Source organism: Neomonachus schauinslandi, chromosome 16 (genome assembly GCF_002201575.2).
Source record: "Neomonachus schauinslandi chromosome 16, ASM220157v2, whole genome shotgun sequence".
NCBI lineage: Eukaryota > Metazoa > Chordata > Mammalia > Carnivora > Phocidae > Neomonachus > Neomonachus schauinslandi.
Window position 1 is genome coordinate 55,651,693 of NC_058418.1, and position 18,266 is coordinate 55,669,958.

Genomic DNA, 18,266 nt, shown 5'->3' on the forward strand with positions numbered 1-18,266 from the left:
CAGTCATGTTTCAGCATAGCCTGCATCCACAACCACAGAGGAAGAAAAGATACTTCTCTTGGGTTCTTTGGGTGTATTTTGTTTTTAATTTTATCCTTTTATTTGAGAGAGGGAGCGTGAGAGAGAGAGAGAGTACGAGCGAGAGAGCACACGAGCAGAGGGAGGGAGAGGGAGAAGCAGACTGCCCGCTGAGCAGGGAGCCCGACAAGGGGCTTGATCCCAGGACCCTGAGACCATGAGACCATGACCTCAGCTGAAGGCAGCTGCTTAACCGACTGAGCCACCCAGGCTCCCCCTTCAGGTGTGTTTTCTAAATAAGACTTAATAAAAAGTCACAGAAGGCATCCAACTGATGTTAGGCAAAGAAGGCTGCGTGAATGCAGAAGGGTGCCCGTGTCTGGGGGGTAAACCGTCTTTCAGGGGTTAAATCCAGGAGCTTAAGGGAGTCTGATGACTGCAGGGGAGAGGTGTTTATATTCTGCTTCACACCCAGGACCCTCACCTTCTCTGTGTTTGGACGGTATCTTCGCACAAGGCAGGTGGGGTTGAAAGTCTTATGACTCGAGTCTCAGGGTCAAGGACTTTTAGTAATCAACATCGGGCAGAGGTGTGCAGTTTTTGATTTGCACTGGCCCTCCACAACCCTTAGGCCAAGCAAGGTGGATGTTCTGTGGGGAGTTAGCTCACTATTTTATGTGAGGCCCCAGGAGGTGACATTCAACTTGTGGCTGGAGAGAGGTCAAAATGTAGCAGAAGCTCAGGCAGCAGCTGTGAGGGACCTTTGACCTCTGGTCCTAAACCAGTAGGTGGTCCTGCTCTGCACCCACCCGCAGGTGACCCTGCGCAGCCATGCACCTGCCTCCCCCAGCCACAGACATCTCGTCTCTAAAATGGGAATAAAAATGCAGTACTGCCCAGCAGCTTGACGGAGTGATCCAAGACGATGTTTTTCTGTATCTCTGTGCCTCGAAAAGTGTCGACTGTTCTGATAATATCGGCCTCAGCATCGTCTCTCAGCTGTCTCGACATTGCCACGGCCGGGCTCTTGTTCAGCTTCTCCTCGTGGGCGAGGAGGACAACAACACATCTCCGTAAGACCGGCCATGTATTATCTCATTTATCTTGATAATACTCCAGATGAGTCTGGGAAAAGAAAAATTCACATTCACGTTTTCCAAAAATAGGAACTGGTTGTGATTTAAATGACTTTCCCAGCGGTGCCTGGCTGGCTCAGTCGGTGGAGCGTGAGACTCAATCTTGGGGTTGTGCGTTCGGACCCCATGTTGGGTGCAGATTGCTTAAAAATAAAAAAATAAAAAAATAAAAACACTTTCCTGGTGTGAGTCTGAGTGGAGCTGGAACCCGAGGCAGGAGGCTGGCTTTCTCTGTTCAGGCCAGTCATCAGGCAGAATACTCCAGCCACATGCCGTTGTCGAAGGCTGGGGCTCATGGGAAGTTCTGGCTACAGAGACATAGCTGGCCTCAGTTCCCTCGTCTGCAGAATGGGCCTGCCCTTCCTTGCACACTGCCCACACTTGACCCAGAGTGAAACAAATGGATTAGAGTTCTGAATCCAGGAGGTTAGGTGGTGTTTTGACTTTACAGTTGAAAAGGAGGTGCAGATGTAGAACCCACCGGGTATATATAGCCACAGTACGGACTTGGGGGAAGGTCATCTGATAGCACCCATCGTCAGCCCTAGTCACATGCCCGGACCTCTCTCCTGTCATAGGACCCTGGAGTCTCTGACCCAGCAACCCCACTTCTAGAAATGGAGCCCCAGGGGAGCACTGAAGAGGTAGCTGTAGGGAGACCATATGGTGGTCAAGAACAGAGACTTCTTGGTTGACATGGATTGTGCATGCTGTCGCTTCCTAGCCTGGAGTAAGTCTCCGAGCCTTGATTTACTGATGTCATGAGACGGGGAACGAGCTGGATGGACGCAAGTGTGAGCCAGCGTGTTAGGGATGCCGGGTGAGCGAGGCTTTGCAAGCCCTTCTCTTTTTGTGGGAAGAGCAGCACGTCTGATCACTCTTGGACACACTAAACGAGAGGGAGTTGCCTGAGGTGGATGGCAAAGGGCAGAGTTACAGAAAGTTCCGGATTCTTGCCCAGGGAGCCTCATCTGATTGCTCAAGGTCGACCTGCTAGAGATGTCCTGGCTCCGGTTGCTTTGGGATGTTGGGGAAATCAGAGTTTGAGCAAAGCCCCGTGGGGATGTGGCTGAGCAGCTGCAAGAAGGCAATCTCCTGAGTTCCTTCTGCAGCTGGGGCCGCGGTGGCAGGAAAAGGCTGGGGGGCAGGGGGGAGGGGAGGGGAGGAGGTCAGGAAGCCTCCCACTAGGATGTGATCACCTTGCCTACCCCCCCACCCTTTGCTCCTGTCCCATGCATGCAGCTGCTTGTACTAAAGCTCGTCCCATGGCTGCCGGTCAGCCCAGACCCCAGGGGTGGCCGACAAGCCATCCCTGGACGCCTGGCCAACCTCTTCTCCATGAGCGGTGCCCCTCGCCTCATGAGCCTCCTGGTTCCTGAACTTTCCAAAGTCATTGCTGCCTAGGGCCTCTGTGCAGACTCTCCCTCTGCCCAGACCTCTCTCCTGTCAGAGGACCCTTGAGTCTTCTTGGCGGGTCCTCCTTCCCTCTCAGTTCCTATCTGCCTCCCCAACTCCCGGTCCAAAGAAGCCCTTCTCGGAGCTCTCAGAGACATCTCCTGGAGACTCTCCGTAGCACTCAGTGCCCCCAGAAGTTCTTGTTTGGGTTTCCATTTTATTAACGGTCTCTTACAGACCTCCCCCTGCCCATCCCTACCCCCCCCCCCCCCTCTCTTAGCCCGCGCCCCCCCCCCCCCCCCCCCCCCGCCACACGACCAGATGCTCCTTACAGCCTTGTTCATGTGTGCACTCCCAGATGCTGGGACGCTAGCTGATGCATAGTAGCTGCTCAGTGAATACCGTCGAGGGGCGCCGGGCTGGCTCAGTCAGTAGGACGCACGACTCTTGATCTCAGGGCCGTGAGTTCAAGCCCCACATTGGGTGTAAAGCCTACTTAAAAGAAAAGAAGTACTTGTTGAATGAGCAGGTGGGTGGTTAAGGCCTTCGGGTTATAGGTTGACTTAGAATTTTAGCCTAATTTGGTTGGTAGAAACTCATGCTGTAAGGCCCAGGAAATGAATTGCAAAAGTTGCAAGAAGGTTTGTTCTGCTTCGAGGCTGTAGAAGAGTGTTTTTAATATACACAGTCTGGGGGCGCCTGGGTGGCTCAGTTGGTTAAGCGAGACTGCCTTCGGCTCAGGTCATGATCCTGGAGTCCCGGGATCGAGTCCCGCATCGGGCTCCTGCTCGGCAGGGAGCCTGCTTCTCCCTCTGACCCTCCCCCTCTCATGTGCTCTTTGTCTCTCTCATTCTCTCTGTCTCAAATAAATAAATAAATAAATCTTTAAAAAAAAAAATATACACGGTCTGTAGTTGTAAAGATCCTGCTGTGATTTGATACCCTGAGTCTCAGAGCCTGTGGCCCTGCAGTGCGTTCAGGACCTTCCTTGTGCATAGAACAAGGCAGATAGATTGGGGCGCAACCCACAGATGTGTTTTCTTTGGCCCGCAACATGTTTTGAAATAAATGTAAATTAGTTGCCAGTGTTGAGGAATTAGAGGATTTTGCATCATGCATTTCAGCCATTCTCTGGACATCTCTAGGTCTGGTGCCGCTGGGCCTGCGCTCCTGAGTGTAGCACCCGGCTGGCTCTGCTTGGGGGCCATGTGGTTGGTTCCCGCTGGGCCCACTTCCTCTGTGTTCTCTGGCTGGCCCAGCACAGGTAGTCATGGGAGGTGTGCCATCCTGGTGTGTTCAGAGTGACCGCCACCTTGTCCCGCACCGAGGCCCGTAATTACGTTTCCTTCCTGAAGGAAGAGGGTGGGGGTGCTTCCAAGGCCCTTACCCACAAACAGCTGCTTCCCCCTGGTGTCTCAGCTCTGTGAGCAGACTCGGCACCCCTGCCTTCTCTCCCCAGGGGAGCATGAGATCCCTGGGCTGAGGGGACCAGGGGGCAGCAGCATGTGGTGACGGCATTCTGCTCTGCACACCACACCCCATGGTGCCCTCACACACCCTGGCCTGGGTCCCCTGCCACTTCTTTCTCCCCAACAGTCAGGCCTCTCACTTTGTGCCTCCTGCCTGAGCCCACAGAGGAGGCTTCTGGGAAAGGATGACTCACGCACTCCCAGAATTTCGAGCGAGGGAGATGCTGGGAGAGCCGCTTGTCAGCCTCAGGCTGGACCAGAAATAGCCGTGATAATTTGCTCTGATCTTGCAGCCCTGATGCTGCGGTGTTCTGCTTGGGTAAATAGATGCAGCCCTTCTGACTGCTTGAAACTGTTTCAAGATACAGAAATTTGTTTCCTTTTTGCTCCGAATATTTTATTTATTGCAAATTGTATCATTATGATCAAGCACAAAATCAAAAGGAGAAATGACCTCGGTGCCAGGACTATAATACACTTCTGTCTTCTTTTCCAGCCCTTCTTGTGCATATGCTTTATTATTATTATTATAAGAAAATTAAGGGGCGCCTGGGTGGCTCAGTCATTAAGCATCTGCCTTTGGCTCAGGTCATGATCCCAGGGTCCTGGGATCGAGCTCCGCGTTGGGCTACCTGCTCAGTGGGAAGCCTTCTTCTCCCTTTCCCACTCGCCCTGCTTGTGTTCCCTGTCTCGCTGTCTCGCTGTCAAATAAATAAATAAAATCTTAAAAGAAAATTAAAATTTATGCACTCCAGCATTCCCAGCCCCCAGACAAAAGGACAGCATGCCGTGGGATTCAGTAAATACTCGTTGACTGCGGATTATTTTGTTTACTTAGCTATAAAGTGAACATCATTCACTGATGTTCTGATTGTTTACATCTGCATCATTCACTGATTACTATTGCATCAAGTTGTTAGAATTTATTTGCCATTTTCCTGTATTTAGATTTTTTTCCTCCAATTTATCAGGATTAGAAATACTGTTGCAAGGAGCATTTTCTTTTCCACGTAACTGGTTTTGAGTGTTTTAAATTATTTTCTTGGGATAAATTTCAAGCATTTGAATCCTGGATCAGAGGATAAAAAAATAAAAATTATAGAAAATAGTTTCTAGGGGTACCTGGCTGGCTCAGTTGGAAGAGCATGCAACTCTTGCTCTCTGGGGTCGTGAGTTCGAGTCCCACCGTAGGTGTGGAGAATATATACATACATACATACATACAAAAACAAACAAACAAACACACTTTCTAGAGTCTTATTTATCCCTATTGCCAGGATTGCTTGAGAATATTAACTTTACCATGGACCTCATCAGCATTTAGATTGCATTTTAAAGTTTTTGCTGATTTAGTAGTATAGATGGTACCTAATTGTTTTAATTTGCCTATCTACATGTGTGGTTATCAGCGTAGGTTGAAGAATTGTCTAAGCATTTAATAAGAGTATTTCTTTTTATGTGATTTGTCTGTTTGAGTCGTTTGTATTCCTTATTAAAACACAGAGTTTTCGGTTGGATTTGGGTAAATTTATAATACGGATATTTTTGACCCAACTTTCCTACCATAGCGACTGCGAACATCTTCCTAGTGTGTGATTTTCCATTTTTAACACCCAGTGTGTGGTCACAGGTGTGATTTTCTGTGCTTTGGAGAGTCTGAGAATGTGGTGGCCAGAAGGACCTTAGAATTCGAGCCCGACTACAGTGTCTCAGATGGGGAAACTGTGGCCCAGGGAGCAGAGGCCCCGGGTGCAGGTGGTGGGAGGGGGGCCAGGGCTGACCCAGCCTCAGACCGCAACTCCTCAATCTCCGCCTCTCTGCGTGGTGGTGCTATCTCCTGAGCTCCTAAAAACCCCATGTCGCTCTCCTGGCCCAGACGGTTCTTTTGAGGGGAGGTTTATGCTTCTCCTCTTTGAGCCCAGCCAAGCTCCGTAGGACTGTCCTGAAAGGGTACCCTCGCCACTCCAACAACAAGGAGCCAGCCGTTCCATCTTTCTGACTCAGGGCATTTAAAAATGTCCTGAGCTGGGGAATTTAGAGGAACCTATGATCGATTTGTGAGCATTAAGCTCTTAACCGGCAGCAAAGACAGTGTAATATCGAATTACCCACAGAAGATGCATTGGTGCCTCAGCGTTGGCAGCCACCTGTCTGCTGGGGGTTGTCTTAGATATTCGGGGTCTGCAGAGGGTGAGGACAGGGACAGGCCCAATCTGGAGGCTGCTCTTGCCTGGAGGAGCTGATGCATCAGGAGGGCTCTTGCTTCATCCTGAGCTGTGTGCCGCTCACCACCGGGGAAGGTGGGTCCCAGACCTGGTAGGCGACTCCCCAACTGGCAGTCAGGAAACCCGGTTTAGACTTGAAGAATTTCGCCCCAGCTCTCTTGCTGTGCCACCTGCATCCTGGCCCCCACCCCAGCTCTTCGAGTACATTCATGGGCAGCCCTGTCCATCCAGTCGCAGTCACAGCAGATCTTTCCTTAGTCCAGACTGCTCTAGATAGTCAGTTGCTACAGAGGTGCTTATATTATAGTGGGATGAGCAGAAATAGTAGTATCTGTCCGTCAAACAAGCAGAATTTTAAAATGGGGGTAAATAAAATGCTGGAGGTACACAGAGGCACCAGGGAATAGTTTTGACTCGGGGTGGAGTGAGCTGCTCAGAAGAGGTGTCACCATGTCCGCCTGGGGGTGAACAGCATCCGGGCAGGGTGAGGCAGGAAGAAGGGATGGACTGGGGAAGGGAGAGGGCAGAAGGAACAGGCACCTCGAGACGCATGCCCTCATCCAGGTGTCCTTAGGCAGAATGCAGGGAGAGGGCAGGACGGAGAGGCTGGGTCTGGGCAGCAAATGAGGCTCAGAAGCCGGTGGAGGGCTGGTGAGTGATATGAAAAGGGGCATCTGTCTGGCAGCCTGGGAAGGTTCTGGGCCTCTGGAAGAGTCCTCAGATAGGAGCCCAGGAAGGAAGAGATGCCAGCCCAGGAGCGGAGGGGCCCACGTGCTTAGCAGATGCAGCTTTTCCCAACGTGCCAGACGACACCATCTCCCATAGTCATGATGCTAACAGCAGTGATTGGGCAGATGTGTCCCTGGGGATTTTCTGATTCTCATTCTAGCCTGGGGTTGGCCTTTTTATTTACTGGCATCAGTCTGGTAGGCCAAAGCAGGGAGAGGGCAGGCAGGTGCAGTGGCTTTGAAGTCTGTGTAGTTTGGAGAAGTCCTGATCGTTGGTGTTTATGTGTTTATTATTTCAACAAATAGTTATTGTGTGCCTACCACGCACCAGGTGTTTAGCAGTAGACAGTAGGGAAATGATGTCCACGTAGGGATGACCCAGATTCTACAAGTTTGGAGCCTATTCTGTTTTCGGGGAATTTGTGGCCTCATTCGTTCATTTAAGTCTGGATTTTCAGTGCTGAATTCCCCTTACGCAGAGAGTAGCTCTCGTGGTGATAACATTTCCGTGTCTTCCGTTCTAGATGCCTTAGGGCCACGAGCGCTGCCCCCGAGGACTCCTGGTGGCCAGCAGCTCCGAAGCCACTCAGGCGCTTGGCCTCCAGCTCCCACTGACACATCCGGGCATCCTGTCTGCTGGCCTTCCGGCCTGGAAGCCTACCCGAACCATGGAGGCCCCTGAGGTCCCCGTGGGAGCGCTGATTGACTTCGGGACTGAGCCGTCCCCCTCCTCGCCCCTAGAGACACTGCCTCCGAAGCTGCGGGATGGGGACAGCTCCCAGGGCGATGGTGCTTCGGAGAGCGAGACCACAGAGTCTGCGGACAGCGAGAATGACATGGGCGAGTCGCCCTCACACCCGTCCTGGGACCAGCACCGCCGCTCCTCCTCCAACGAGTCCTTCTCTTCCAACCAGAGCACCGAGTCAGCCAAGGACGAGGAGACCCTGGAGTTCCGGGAGTTCATGCGCAGCTACGTGGAGAAGATCTTCTCTGGAGGGTGAGCCCCCGGGACCTGCTCTCTGCCCCAGGCTCTGTCCTTGACAGGGCACCCATTGGGGCCCGGGCTTTCGCTCCCTCATGGGCCAGTGAGGGAGCCATCTGGGTGGTTCTCAGCCCCCACCCCCGGCTGCAGGTAGAAGGGTTTGGGGAGTTTTCGCTGCCTCTTCCATCCCACCGCCGGCTCCAGCCACTCCGCTGACATGCTCACGTCCTCACTGCTCAATCCAGAAGGACTCTAGGTTTGCTTCCCCATGTCTGAGCCCTTGCAGGTTAGCGTCAGACTCACAGTGGCCTAGGGTGCCTCCGCGACTAGCAGACTCTCAATGCAGGGCAGTACGGTCCAGAAGGTTTCGATTACCCGTACTCCTTGAGATGCTCATGGCAGCTGAGCCTCAAGCCCCTGCCAGGATGGGGACCCTTCCTTGCTCCTCCTTCTTGCCTTTCTTTGACGGTTCTTGAAGGGGTAAACGGGAGCCCTGGCAATTGGAGCAGCAGGGAGCGGCGTTTGGGTTGGGATCAGACTGAGGAGGGGGCGTCTGTGGGTACGCCTCCAGCTCCCCCACCCACTCTTGTTAATATCTCAGCATGGGGGTAGGGAGCCCACAAGCCCAAATTCCTGGGTTTCGGATGTCAGCCTTGCCCTGCATCCCCACCACACGCTAGTCACTGAAGGCCTTGCTGCTCATTTGCCGGATGTGGACCTGCAGCATCCGCATTATGGGAGCTTGCTAGAAATGCAGAGTGTTGGGCCCCACCCAGACCTGCCGAGACTGACTCTGCATTTCAACAAAACCTCTGGACTCTCTGTTGCACGCACTGCAGTCCGAGGAGCTCAGAGACCGAAGGGATCATTTTCCCATTTTATTAAAGCAATAGGAAGAATCTCTGCCTGTTGATTCTGTGTAAAAAGGATATTATTCCCTACCGTGATTAAGGTCCCTTGTTCGTAACCTGGCGAGGTGGGATGTCTGCCTTTTCCAGGCGTGTGTCCGTTTTCTTTGCAGTTAGAACAGGGAAGAGAGCTTAGTGATAATCCAAATATTGGACGATCCAAAAAAGCATTCATGTTTGATTTTGAATGCATTCTGAGAGAACAAGTAGATGTGGTGCCCTCCTAATTTTGTTTGACTAACACTGGAATTAGTCAGCTTTCTTGGAGCACACCCAGTTAATGAAAGAGGAGAAAGCACAGAAGCTTGCTAATTTGTCAGGAAGGACAATCTATATTTGCGGCAGCCTGTCAGCAATATGGAACATGGACAACTGAGCCGGATGCATTTTCAAGAGCATTCCAGAAATCACTGAAGACTGGCTGGCGAATTCCCCTATTTCATCTGGTGTTGGTATTTTGGGATAAATGAAACCAAGATGTTTTCTACCAAACCTTAAATAAATGAAAAATTACATGAGCTAATTGATCTTCAGCCTTCTGTTTCTTTTTTATCTGGTCTTTAAATCTGGGGGCAGAGTATTAGCCTCCCACAATGAGTGATCAGAGGTGGTTTGAGGTCAGGTGAGCATTCTGTTCACCCTGGCCGTGGTGACCCCCCTGGGGTCCCCCAGTCTCCGTCCCTCACATACATAGCCAGGATCGTCAGAGAGGTGAGTAGCTGGCTCTTCAGAACAACCAACCAGTCTAACCTTGCAGCCAGCCAGTGTGTCCTGCGCATGAGGGATTCTTGAACTCACTGTGTGGTTCTTTGCTGACTTAGCACCAGTGAGTCGGAAGGCGGTGGAACTTGAGGACCAGGCCCTCAGAGGGTCACATTACCCTTGTCAGCACCCCTGTTTCACTGGAGACAGGACATGGGGGACGGAGCCTGGGCTTTGGAGCCCGGAAGTCTGGATGGAGCTCCCATTCACTACTCAGCTGTGTCTGATCCTCTGAGCCAGTCTCCTCATCTTTGAGATAGAAATGCCCCCATTTCCTTGTGGGCCCAGCCGAGGATGGGATGTGCCCATGTAAGTCAGGTGTCCATGCTTGGCTGAGGGGCCATATGTCCCCATTCCCTCTCCTGCCTCTTGCCCGCTCTGGCCGTCTTTGTTGCAGAGGGCTGAAAGTTGCTTTTCCTGCTCTGTTCCTTCCAGGGAGGACTTGGACCAGGAGGAGAAAGCCAAGTTTGGAGAGTACTGTAGCAGTGAGAACGGAAAGGGCCGCGAGTGGTTTGCTCGATACGTGAGTGCCCAGGTGAGGGGACGGCGATGGGAGGTAATGGTGGTGGGGCCCCTTTTCATTGGCTCTCCTGCTCCCGCTCTGGAGAAAAGCCACAGGAAACAACCCAGCAGAGAAATTAGTAGAACTTACTTAAAGATGTTCCCAAAAGGCCTTGTTAGAATAGTGGGAAGCGGGAAGTCACTCATCCGGATGCCCCGCTAGAAAGAATGAGCGAGCAAACTGGTCTTTCAACTGCGTGCAGTTACAGAAAAGTTCCTTTTTTAAGGGCAAGCATGTGGACGATGTCCACGCATAGTTATGTTCAATAACCCGCAATATTCAGTTTTACAAAGATAATGTAGGGCAGTAACAGCCACGCGAGTTCAGAAAAGAATTATTTTTTGTCAATACCTAGTAGGGTCTTTTTTTTTTTTCTGTAAAGTGGCTTAAACTCTTGGTTTTTTTAAAGTATTTTGATCACAATTTATTTTTCCAAGAGAAATTAGAGAATGCAGATCAGCACAAATAGAGAAATGGCCCATACCTCTACAATCCAGAAATGGCCCGTGTTGTCTTCTGGGGGTTTCATCCCTCCACACTGTTCTGTGTTGTATGGGGGAGTTTGTGGGGTTCCTAGTTCTTAAAATTTCAAGGAGACACAGGAAAATGTTGGCTTGTGCTCTGCTCGGGGGCCCGGCTGCTCCTGTCCCGGGCTCGCGGCCCCCGTGTCTAGCGGTGCTCAGCGTGGTGAGCCTGGCGCCTGTCTGAGCTGCACCACGCCTCGGCCGCCTGCTCGCCCAGTGACGTGTCTGCCCTGTTCCCACACAGCGCTGCAACTCCAAGTGTGTCTTGGAGCCTACCTTCTACCGCCTGGTGCAGTCTTTCGCCGTGGTCCTGTTCGAGTAAGTGATGCTGTAGCTCAAAGCCTTTGTCCTAGAGCACGTGTTCCCCACCCCTCCTGCCCCGTACTAACCCAGTCGTAACAGCCGTGCGAGTCATCAGCGGGCGCTTGCTCTGAACACCACCCCCCGCCCAGCATCCGCTGAGAGGCAGCATTGTACCAGCCTCTCTTGGGAGGGAGTTAGGGTCCTCCCCCGGCAGTGGGGGTTAGGGGACAGCAGCTGGGCATGAGTAAATCCCTCCATGAGTGCTGTCAGGACAGGCGGGGATGACACGCAGTTGACCCTGCCCTCCTGCTGCGGAGATGTGGCCTTTTCTGGATTTCTTGTTGTGAAGTACCTCCAACTAGATAACCACCCACTTAATGATGTGATCGGATGACTTCAGCCTGCCCCGCGTGCTAATTAGGCCCTGCTGCAACCTTTTATCACAAACAGCACAGTAGAAGCTGGAGGGTGATGAAAAGGGCCCCTCTCTGCATCTGTGTAGCTGCGGGAGGCGGGCCATGTGACTCACAGGCTCTCTCCTCCTGAGGCCCCAGGGCCCTGGGACGGCCACACTCACGTCATACATCTTGGACCTGCATCAGAGCAGGTGACAGCCCCCCACCAGCAGGAAAGGAGGGGATGTGTCTGCCTTGGGGAAGCAGACAGCAGCTTTACTGTTGGGGGAGGGGGCCACTGTGGATGAGAAATGGGAAAGGACGGGGAAGAGGAAGCCCTGATCTGACTGTTGTTTCTGCCCTACTTACCCTCGTCCCCTCATTCTGGCCCCGAAGCAGGTCCTGGTCCCGTGGTTTGTCCCCATGTCCCTTTTGTCCTTCCAGGCCTGAAAACCCCCTCCTTTACTTTCCCTTCCCCTTTTTCTCCCAGCAGAGACACAGCTGCTCTTGGGAACCTTAATTCCCCGTGTCTTGATGTCTCCTCACCTCTTTGTTCCCTCCGCCATGAACATGGAGCATGGGCTGGAGGGAAAAGACCAGAAGGTGGAGGATCCCTATTTTTCTGGCACCTGCTTGGAATGTCCCAAGTTGAGGATAGGCTCCCATGGGGGGATTCTGGGTCTCGGAGCTGGCAAGGGTGGAGGGACGAGAAAGCATCACGGAAGGAGCGGGTTTCAAACAGGCCCAGTTGTCTTGTGTGCAGCATGCTCTCAGGCACTGAGAATACCTCAGCTTCCGAACATTCCCACCCACAGGATTTCTCACGAATCCATATTGTGCAGAGAAGGCACCTGTCCCACTTGGCAACACGTATTTAATTCTGCACTGACTTTGAATTTTTCCTTCAATAAAAAGGGGGGGAATAAAATTCAAATTCCAGCCCAACCAGAACGCAGAATCTCCCCATTTCTCGGTGAGCATATGTATTTCTGTGTGGTTGGGGGAAAAAAAGGGAAAAAACCTTATAATCTTTTTAAAATATGTATTAATTTTTAAAATTTGAGTTTCATAATTTTTAGTTTATTAGTGTCTTATGTTTTTACTTTTATTTATAGTCCTTTATGATTTTTTTGGCAGAGTTTAGTTAAGTTTTTTTTTTTTTAAAGATTGTATTTATTTATTTGAGAGAGAGAGGAGAGACAGAGAGCACGAGAGGTGGGGAGCAGTGGGCAGAGGGAGAAACAAGCTCCTTGCTGAGCAGGGAGCCCGACATGGGGCTCCATCCCAGGACTCTGGGATCGTGACCTGAACCGAAGGCAGACGCTTAACCAACTGAGTCACCCCTGATTAGATTATTTTTGTATTCAAAGATAAAACTGGCCCTGACCCCACTGTCTAGATACATTCCATTGACTTTTCTTAAGTAATACTTGTGCAAGGTTAGAAAACTAAACAGGAAAGAAAAGTACAAAAGAACAGGGTAGAGAAGCACAGTGCCTCAAATGGAAAGGAAACCCTTTTTCACAGCCCTGTCCTCGCTCCTGTGGTCCTCCTCCCAGCAATAATCCCTGTTGATGACATGCATCCCAGCGAATATATATCTTTCTGAAAAAGATAACCAATTGGGGATTCTTTTTTGTTGCTTCTATGTAGCATCTGGGGAGTGAGATATTAATGTGGACATATTTATAAAATTTTTAGGTCTTGCTTCAGGAGCTTGCAGTGAGAAAATTGGGTAGGACAATTCTTTAGCTAGTCGGCCTTCCTTGTCATTTTAGGTGTCATCAGATGGACGACTTCGGGCCTGCCAAGAACCTGATGACCATGTGCTTCACCTACTACCACATCGGTAAGGCCCAGGGATGTGGCCACTGTGGAGGGCAAACATGGAAACTCAAGACTTGTCACCTTGTAACGTGGCATCAAGTGAGGATTTCTTTCCCATTAGCGGCAAAGTTGTGAGGCTTCCAGAATACAATAGAACCTAAGGTTAGGATGGGGTGCACAAGGAGTGAGATTCCTGAAACAGGAGAAGACGCACGGTCCATATCATGGGTCATGAGGCTGCCTATCCACGGTAGGAAGGAAGCTGCCCAGCAGCTGGGAGATGAGAGAATAAGTTCATTTGGTGGGAAATTTCATGGTCAACTCAGGAATTGCTGGATGTGAGGACATCGCTTTCACGTTTTAGCAAAATACGCATGGGGTTGGCTCTGGAAGAGAGTGGGAGGAGCAGTATAAGGTCTTGGGGTGGAAAGCGTCCCTGGGTATGGGCTGGTGATGCCCTCATGACGAGTGCAGATTGTTCTTCATCCCAACGTCTGACAGCTCTTCTGGCTCATTGCTCTTTAACTTTCTGGTAATCGGAGCTTGAGGTCTCCCTGTGTGAAGTTCCTTGGGTTTGATGGCAGGGATTCATTCAGGCCGCTGCAAGCAGAAGGCTGCTAGGGGCCCGCACTAGAGCCAAGTCAGGGCGACAGTAAGCACGGCCTCTCTTCCCACCTCTCTCAGGATGCACGGTTTTGCTCTTGTGTTGAAACCTCGCGTCCTCTGCAGCTTGACTCCGTCCTCCCCCAGCTTCCACTGCCCATCCTCCCTGTGCCTCAGTTCCGGTGACAGCTGGTCGGAGTGCCTTAGCTCCAGGCCAGGCCACCACTGGGAGGGTCCTTCATGCCAGACCTTTGGGTCAAATGGGAACCCCTCATCCAAACCGTGGCTCCTCCTCAAAGGAGTGGGAGTCACCTCTGTGCACAGAGCAGCTCAGATTAGTAGGGGACACTTAGCACCTTGACCTGTAGGGGGCCCTTTGACCTGCAAGGCTCTGAACGGTAGGTGTCTTTTTTTTTTTTTTTTAAGATTTCTTAAAGGTTTTATTTATTTGAGAGTGTAAGCGAGAGAGAGAGCACGAACAGGGGGAGGGTCAGAGGGAGAAGCAGACTCCCCACTGAGCAGGGAGCCCAACGCAGGGCTCAGTCCCAGGGCCCTGGGATCATGACCTGAGCCAAAGGCAGATGCTTAGCCGACTGAGCCACCCAGGCGCCCAAAGAGGGTATCTTTGACCTGAGGTAGGGTCTTGATCTGCAGGGGTACCTTGACTTGAAGGAGACTCTGACCTGAAGGAGACCCTTTGGCCCGCAGGGTGCACCTTGGTCTGTGGGAGACCTTTGGCCTTACTGTTCTCTCCCGGGATGCCCACTCCCGCCTCATCCAGTTTTAGGCCCACAGCAGGGGCGCGGAGCCTGTCTGGAGTCGGCATGCCTTCTCCTGGGACAGGGAGAGGCTCTTGGTCCCCTTGTAACCCTTGGCCTCCAACACCATGGTGTAGCTCTGTGTGTACATTGCTCCCCTCCTCCAGGTCCTTGAGCTTCTTTAGGGCCGGGTCCTCTCCTGTTTCTTCTTTGGTCCGGGTGCACCTGGATGCCTTCCTGTACACAGTAGGTGCTTAGCTGTGGCCCCCAGAGGCCCGGCCCTCCACCTTCCCCTGGTGGGTTCTTGGGGCCTTTGCTGGTCGCCACTGCCACCCAGAGGCTCCGGCGCCCTGTTGTTCCTGCTACACAGCGAGGTTCCATTCTTGCTCCCTCCCGCCTCTCCCCGCCTCCAGGTAAGCCGCACCTGCTGCCTTCCGAGTCCAAGGAGAAGCCCGCGGGGAGCATCGACTCCTACCTGAAATCCGCCAACAGCTGGCTGGCAGAGAAGAAGGACATCGCTGAGCGGCTGCTGAAGAACACATCGGCCAAGACAGAGAACGTCAAGGGCTTCTTTGGGGGGCTGGAGACCAAGCTGAAGGGACCCCTGGCCAGGAAACACGAGTAAGTGTCACCAGGTGGACTGTGGGGGGAGGGGCAGATGTGGCCGAAGGCAGAGGCCATGTTCCGCCTGCCAGTGGCGGTGACAGGGAGGCCATGGCCTGGCCGTGGAGGAGTCCACTTGGCCGCCCTGGGTGACCTTAGGGGCCCGCGAGCAGCTCCTGAGAAGCACAGCTTGACCCTCCACCCCCCAGAGTTTTCTGTGGTTCGCACATGCCTTTGGGTTGGCTGACAGGCAGCGATGTCCTGGGGCTCGGGGTTTTCTAGGATGGATGGGGAGCATGTGGAAACTGCCGGAAGGCAGCAGGGTAATTACAAATCCTCCCTGGCCCTTCCTCCTGGAAGTGTGGTGAGAGCGCATGTGAAGGGAACCACATAGGCAGGGGACAGACCCCTGTTCCCCAGGACAGCCGTTCTGCAGCGGGAGCTCAGGAGCCTGCCGGGACCAGGTGCTTGAGAATGCAGTGTTGAAGCCAAGACCTCCCAAGAAAGGGGGCACGTCAGCAAGAGAGTACCCTGGGCTCCCCGAAGTCCCCGTGTCCCCTCCAATGGCCGGTTACAGCCGGGTGACTTGGCTTTGTTCCTCGTCTGGTCCAGGCAGTTTTGGATTCAGAGAAAATGGTGCAAAGGAGCCTCCATGCCGCATCTCCTTAATTCTGGAAGATCGGCAATTGGGAAACATTGCACTGACTTAACACTTTTGTAGAGGAAACCACATGCAATGTAGCCATTGATAAGAGATGTAATCCTTCAGCCAGGTTAGACCGCTTCCCTTGAGCTGAGAAAATGTGTGTGTGGGGGGGGATTGTTTTGTCACTGCTGTGGTTCTCTCCCCCAGGGAGGAAGAGAACAAGCCCAAGGAGAAGCCGCAGAAGACTGGTGAGTGCCTCCCAGTGCTCTCCAGGCCCAGCGGATGTCCGGCTGTGGACACACAGAGCCCCTGGTCCCAGAGCCAGGCCCCACAGGGTCTTCGACCGGCCCTGCTGGTAACCAGTAGCACCACCAAGCAGGCCCCTGAACCTCTGGGCCCCTCCCGCCGGGGCACGAGATGCTGCCATTGATGACTCCCGACTTCTGTCCACCCTGGCCTGGACTTGCCTAGTGAATTTCGGGGGGAAACCTCTTCTGTGGGGAGAGGATTCGGGAACCAAACTCCACGTCTCAGGGAAGTGAAGGACTGTATTGCTGGGGGTGGGGGAGCCGTGCCAGGGACCCTTCCCTCAGAAGGAATTCCCGAGGCCAAGGTGGCAGGATTGTCCTTCCCGGCCACGGGTGGCAGGCAAGTGGTCTTGGAACTTCCACTGCACATTTCTGTGACCTTTGGGGAGAGGCGAGGCCGGCCGGGAGGGTCGCTGAGGGGTTTGCCAACATGGGGGGCAACCAGGGCCACGGGCAGTCTTTGTTGCCCTCCCTCAGTGACCGTGTGCAGCCCGGAGGAAGAAAGGAAGGGGGAGAAGATCTACCTGTACACACACCTGAAGCAGCAGCCCATCTGGTAAGGCCGCTCCCCAACCTGTGGGGCCGCGCCCCCAGCCCCGGCGGCTCCCTCAGCGACAGAGCTCGCCCCGCCCTCCAGGGTGGCCAGAATAAAGAAGGGGAACCATGGCAGGTGTGGGTGAGGATGTGGAGAAACTGGAGCCCTCATACCCTGCCGGTGGGGATGGAAAGGGGACAGCAGCCGTACAAAACAGTCTGGCAGCTCCCCAGCATGTTAGCGGAGAGTGAGCCCGTGGCCCAGCAGCTCCGCTCCTAGCTAGGTGCTCAAGAGAACAGAGGACGAGACTCATGCACATAGGCTCCTAATAGCCCAAAGCTGGAAAGAACCCGGATGTCCACAGACATGGACACGTGATGTGTGGATACGCAAAACACGATATATCCCTACCGCACGGTTTTCTTCAGACACGGGAGGGAGTGAGATGCTGACAGTTGAGACGCAGGTGAACCTGGAAAACATTTTGCAGAATGAAAAGGCCAGACACGAAAGACCCCATGGTGGCTGATGCCATTTATATGAAACGTTGAGGATAGGCTAGTCCCTGGAGACGGAGTAGCTGAGCAGTTGCCCGGGGCTGAGGGAAGCAGGGGATGCGGAGGGACTGTTCACGGGTACGGGGTTTCCTTACGGGGAGGATGAAGAGGTTCTGGAGGGAGATAGCGGTCATGGTTGTACAACTCTGAATATACTAAAAACCACTGAATCGTGTACTTTAAAAGACTGAGTTTATGGTACGTGAGTTATATCCCAATGAAGCTATTTTATGTGAACGTCTAGGAATGAAGGTCATGAGTAAAGTGAGAGGCCGGCGGTCGGGGGAGCCCTTGCCCTCTGTGTCCCTCTGTGGATGACGGTTTGGGCTGCCTTCGTCCTGCTGAAGCCTCTCCATCGCCGTGCCGTATTCACCCACAAGTAGGCAGAGAGCCAATCCCCTGGAGCCCAAAGGGTGTCAGACGTGCCCCTCCCTCGAAGGCCACAGTGGCGTAGTTGGCTGACCCCTGATCTTTAAGAACGTCTCTTACTTGTGTGTCCCTATGAACATGTTTGTTCTCTGCACGCGGTCTGTCCGCGCCGGGTTCCCAATTATGTTACTAGACCCAGTTCTCTGGCAGCAGGTGTCCCCAGACCCCCGGCTTCCTCTAGGAGGCCCAGCGGGGGTGGAGAAGCGGAAGACGGCCTTCACGTCCCGAACGTGGTGGCTTCAGTTTTGACCAGATGGAGGTGGGATTTACCCGCCTCTGTGTTGTACCTTCATCCTAGGAGAGATGTGACCCTCAGCCGGGAGCCCAGGGAGCCGCCTAGGTTTGGGACAAAGGCACATGGTCATTTTTCTGTTCCCTGCTCTGCCTCTCTCTGACTTGTCAGAAGGTCCTGCAGATGTGGTGGGAAACGGTGCGCCTTTATCCCTCCTATGCCGAGACCTGCCTCCCTGGAGAGGACTGACAGACGCCTCTGTCTTACAGGCACACGCTGAGGTTCTGGAACGCGGCTTTCTTTGACGCCGTCCACTCTGAGAGGAGAAAGCGATCTCCCACCACCAGGTAGGAGCAGCGTC

The 18,266-nt window shown here is 53.0% G+C and overlaps 1 protein-coding gene across 2 annotated transcripts in view; it reads left to right on the forward strand.

Moving 5' to 3' along the window:
* The window catches only part of KIAA0513 (KIAA0513 ortholog), a 71,085-nt gene that overhangs the window by 43,517 nt on the left and 9,302 nt on the right, over nucleotides 1–18,266 (forward strand). For both annotated transcript variants that reach the window (XM_021705689.1, XM_021705686.1), the window contains 8 exons: nucleotides 7,496–7,968; nucleotides 10,059–10,158; nucleotides 10,954–11,027; nucleotides 13,186–13,256; nucleotides 15,009–15,216; nucleotides 16,052–16,092; nucleotides 16,630–16,708; nucleotides 18,175–18,252. In XM_021705689.1, coding sequence (XP_021561364.1) covers nucleotides 7,640–7,968; nucleotides 10,059–10,158; nucleotides 10,954–11,027; nucleotides 13,186–13,256; nucleotides 15,009–15,216; nucleotides 16,052–16,092; nucleotides 16,630–16,708; nucleotides 18,175–18,252 — 980 coding nt within the window. In that variant the 5' untranslated portion in view covers nucleotides 7,496–7,639. The remainder of the gene's footprint in view (nucleotides 1–7,495; nucleotides 7,969–10,058; nucleotides 10,159–10,953; nucleotides 11,028–13,185; nucleotides 13,257–15,008; nucleotides 15,217–16,051; nucleotides 16,093–16,629; nucleotides 16,709–18,174; nucleotides 18,253–18,266) is intronic.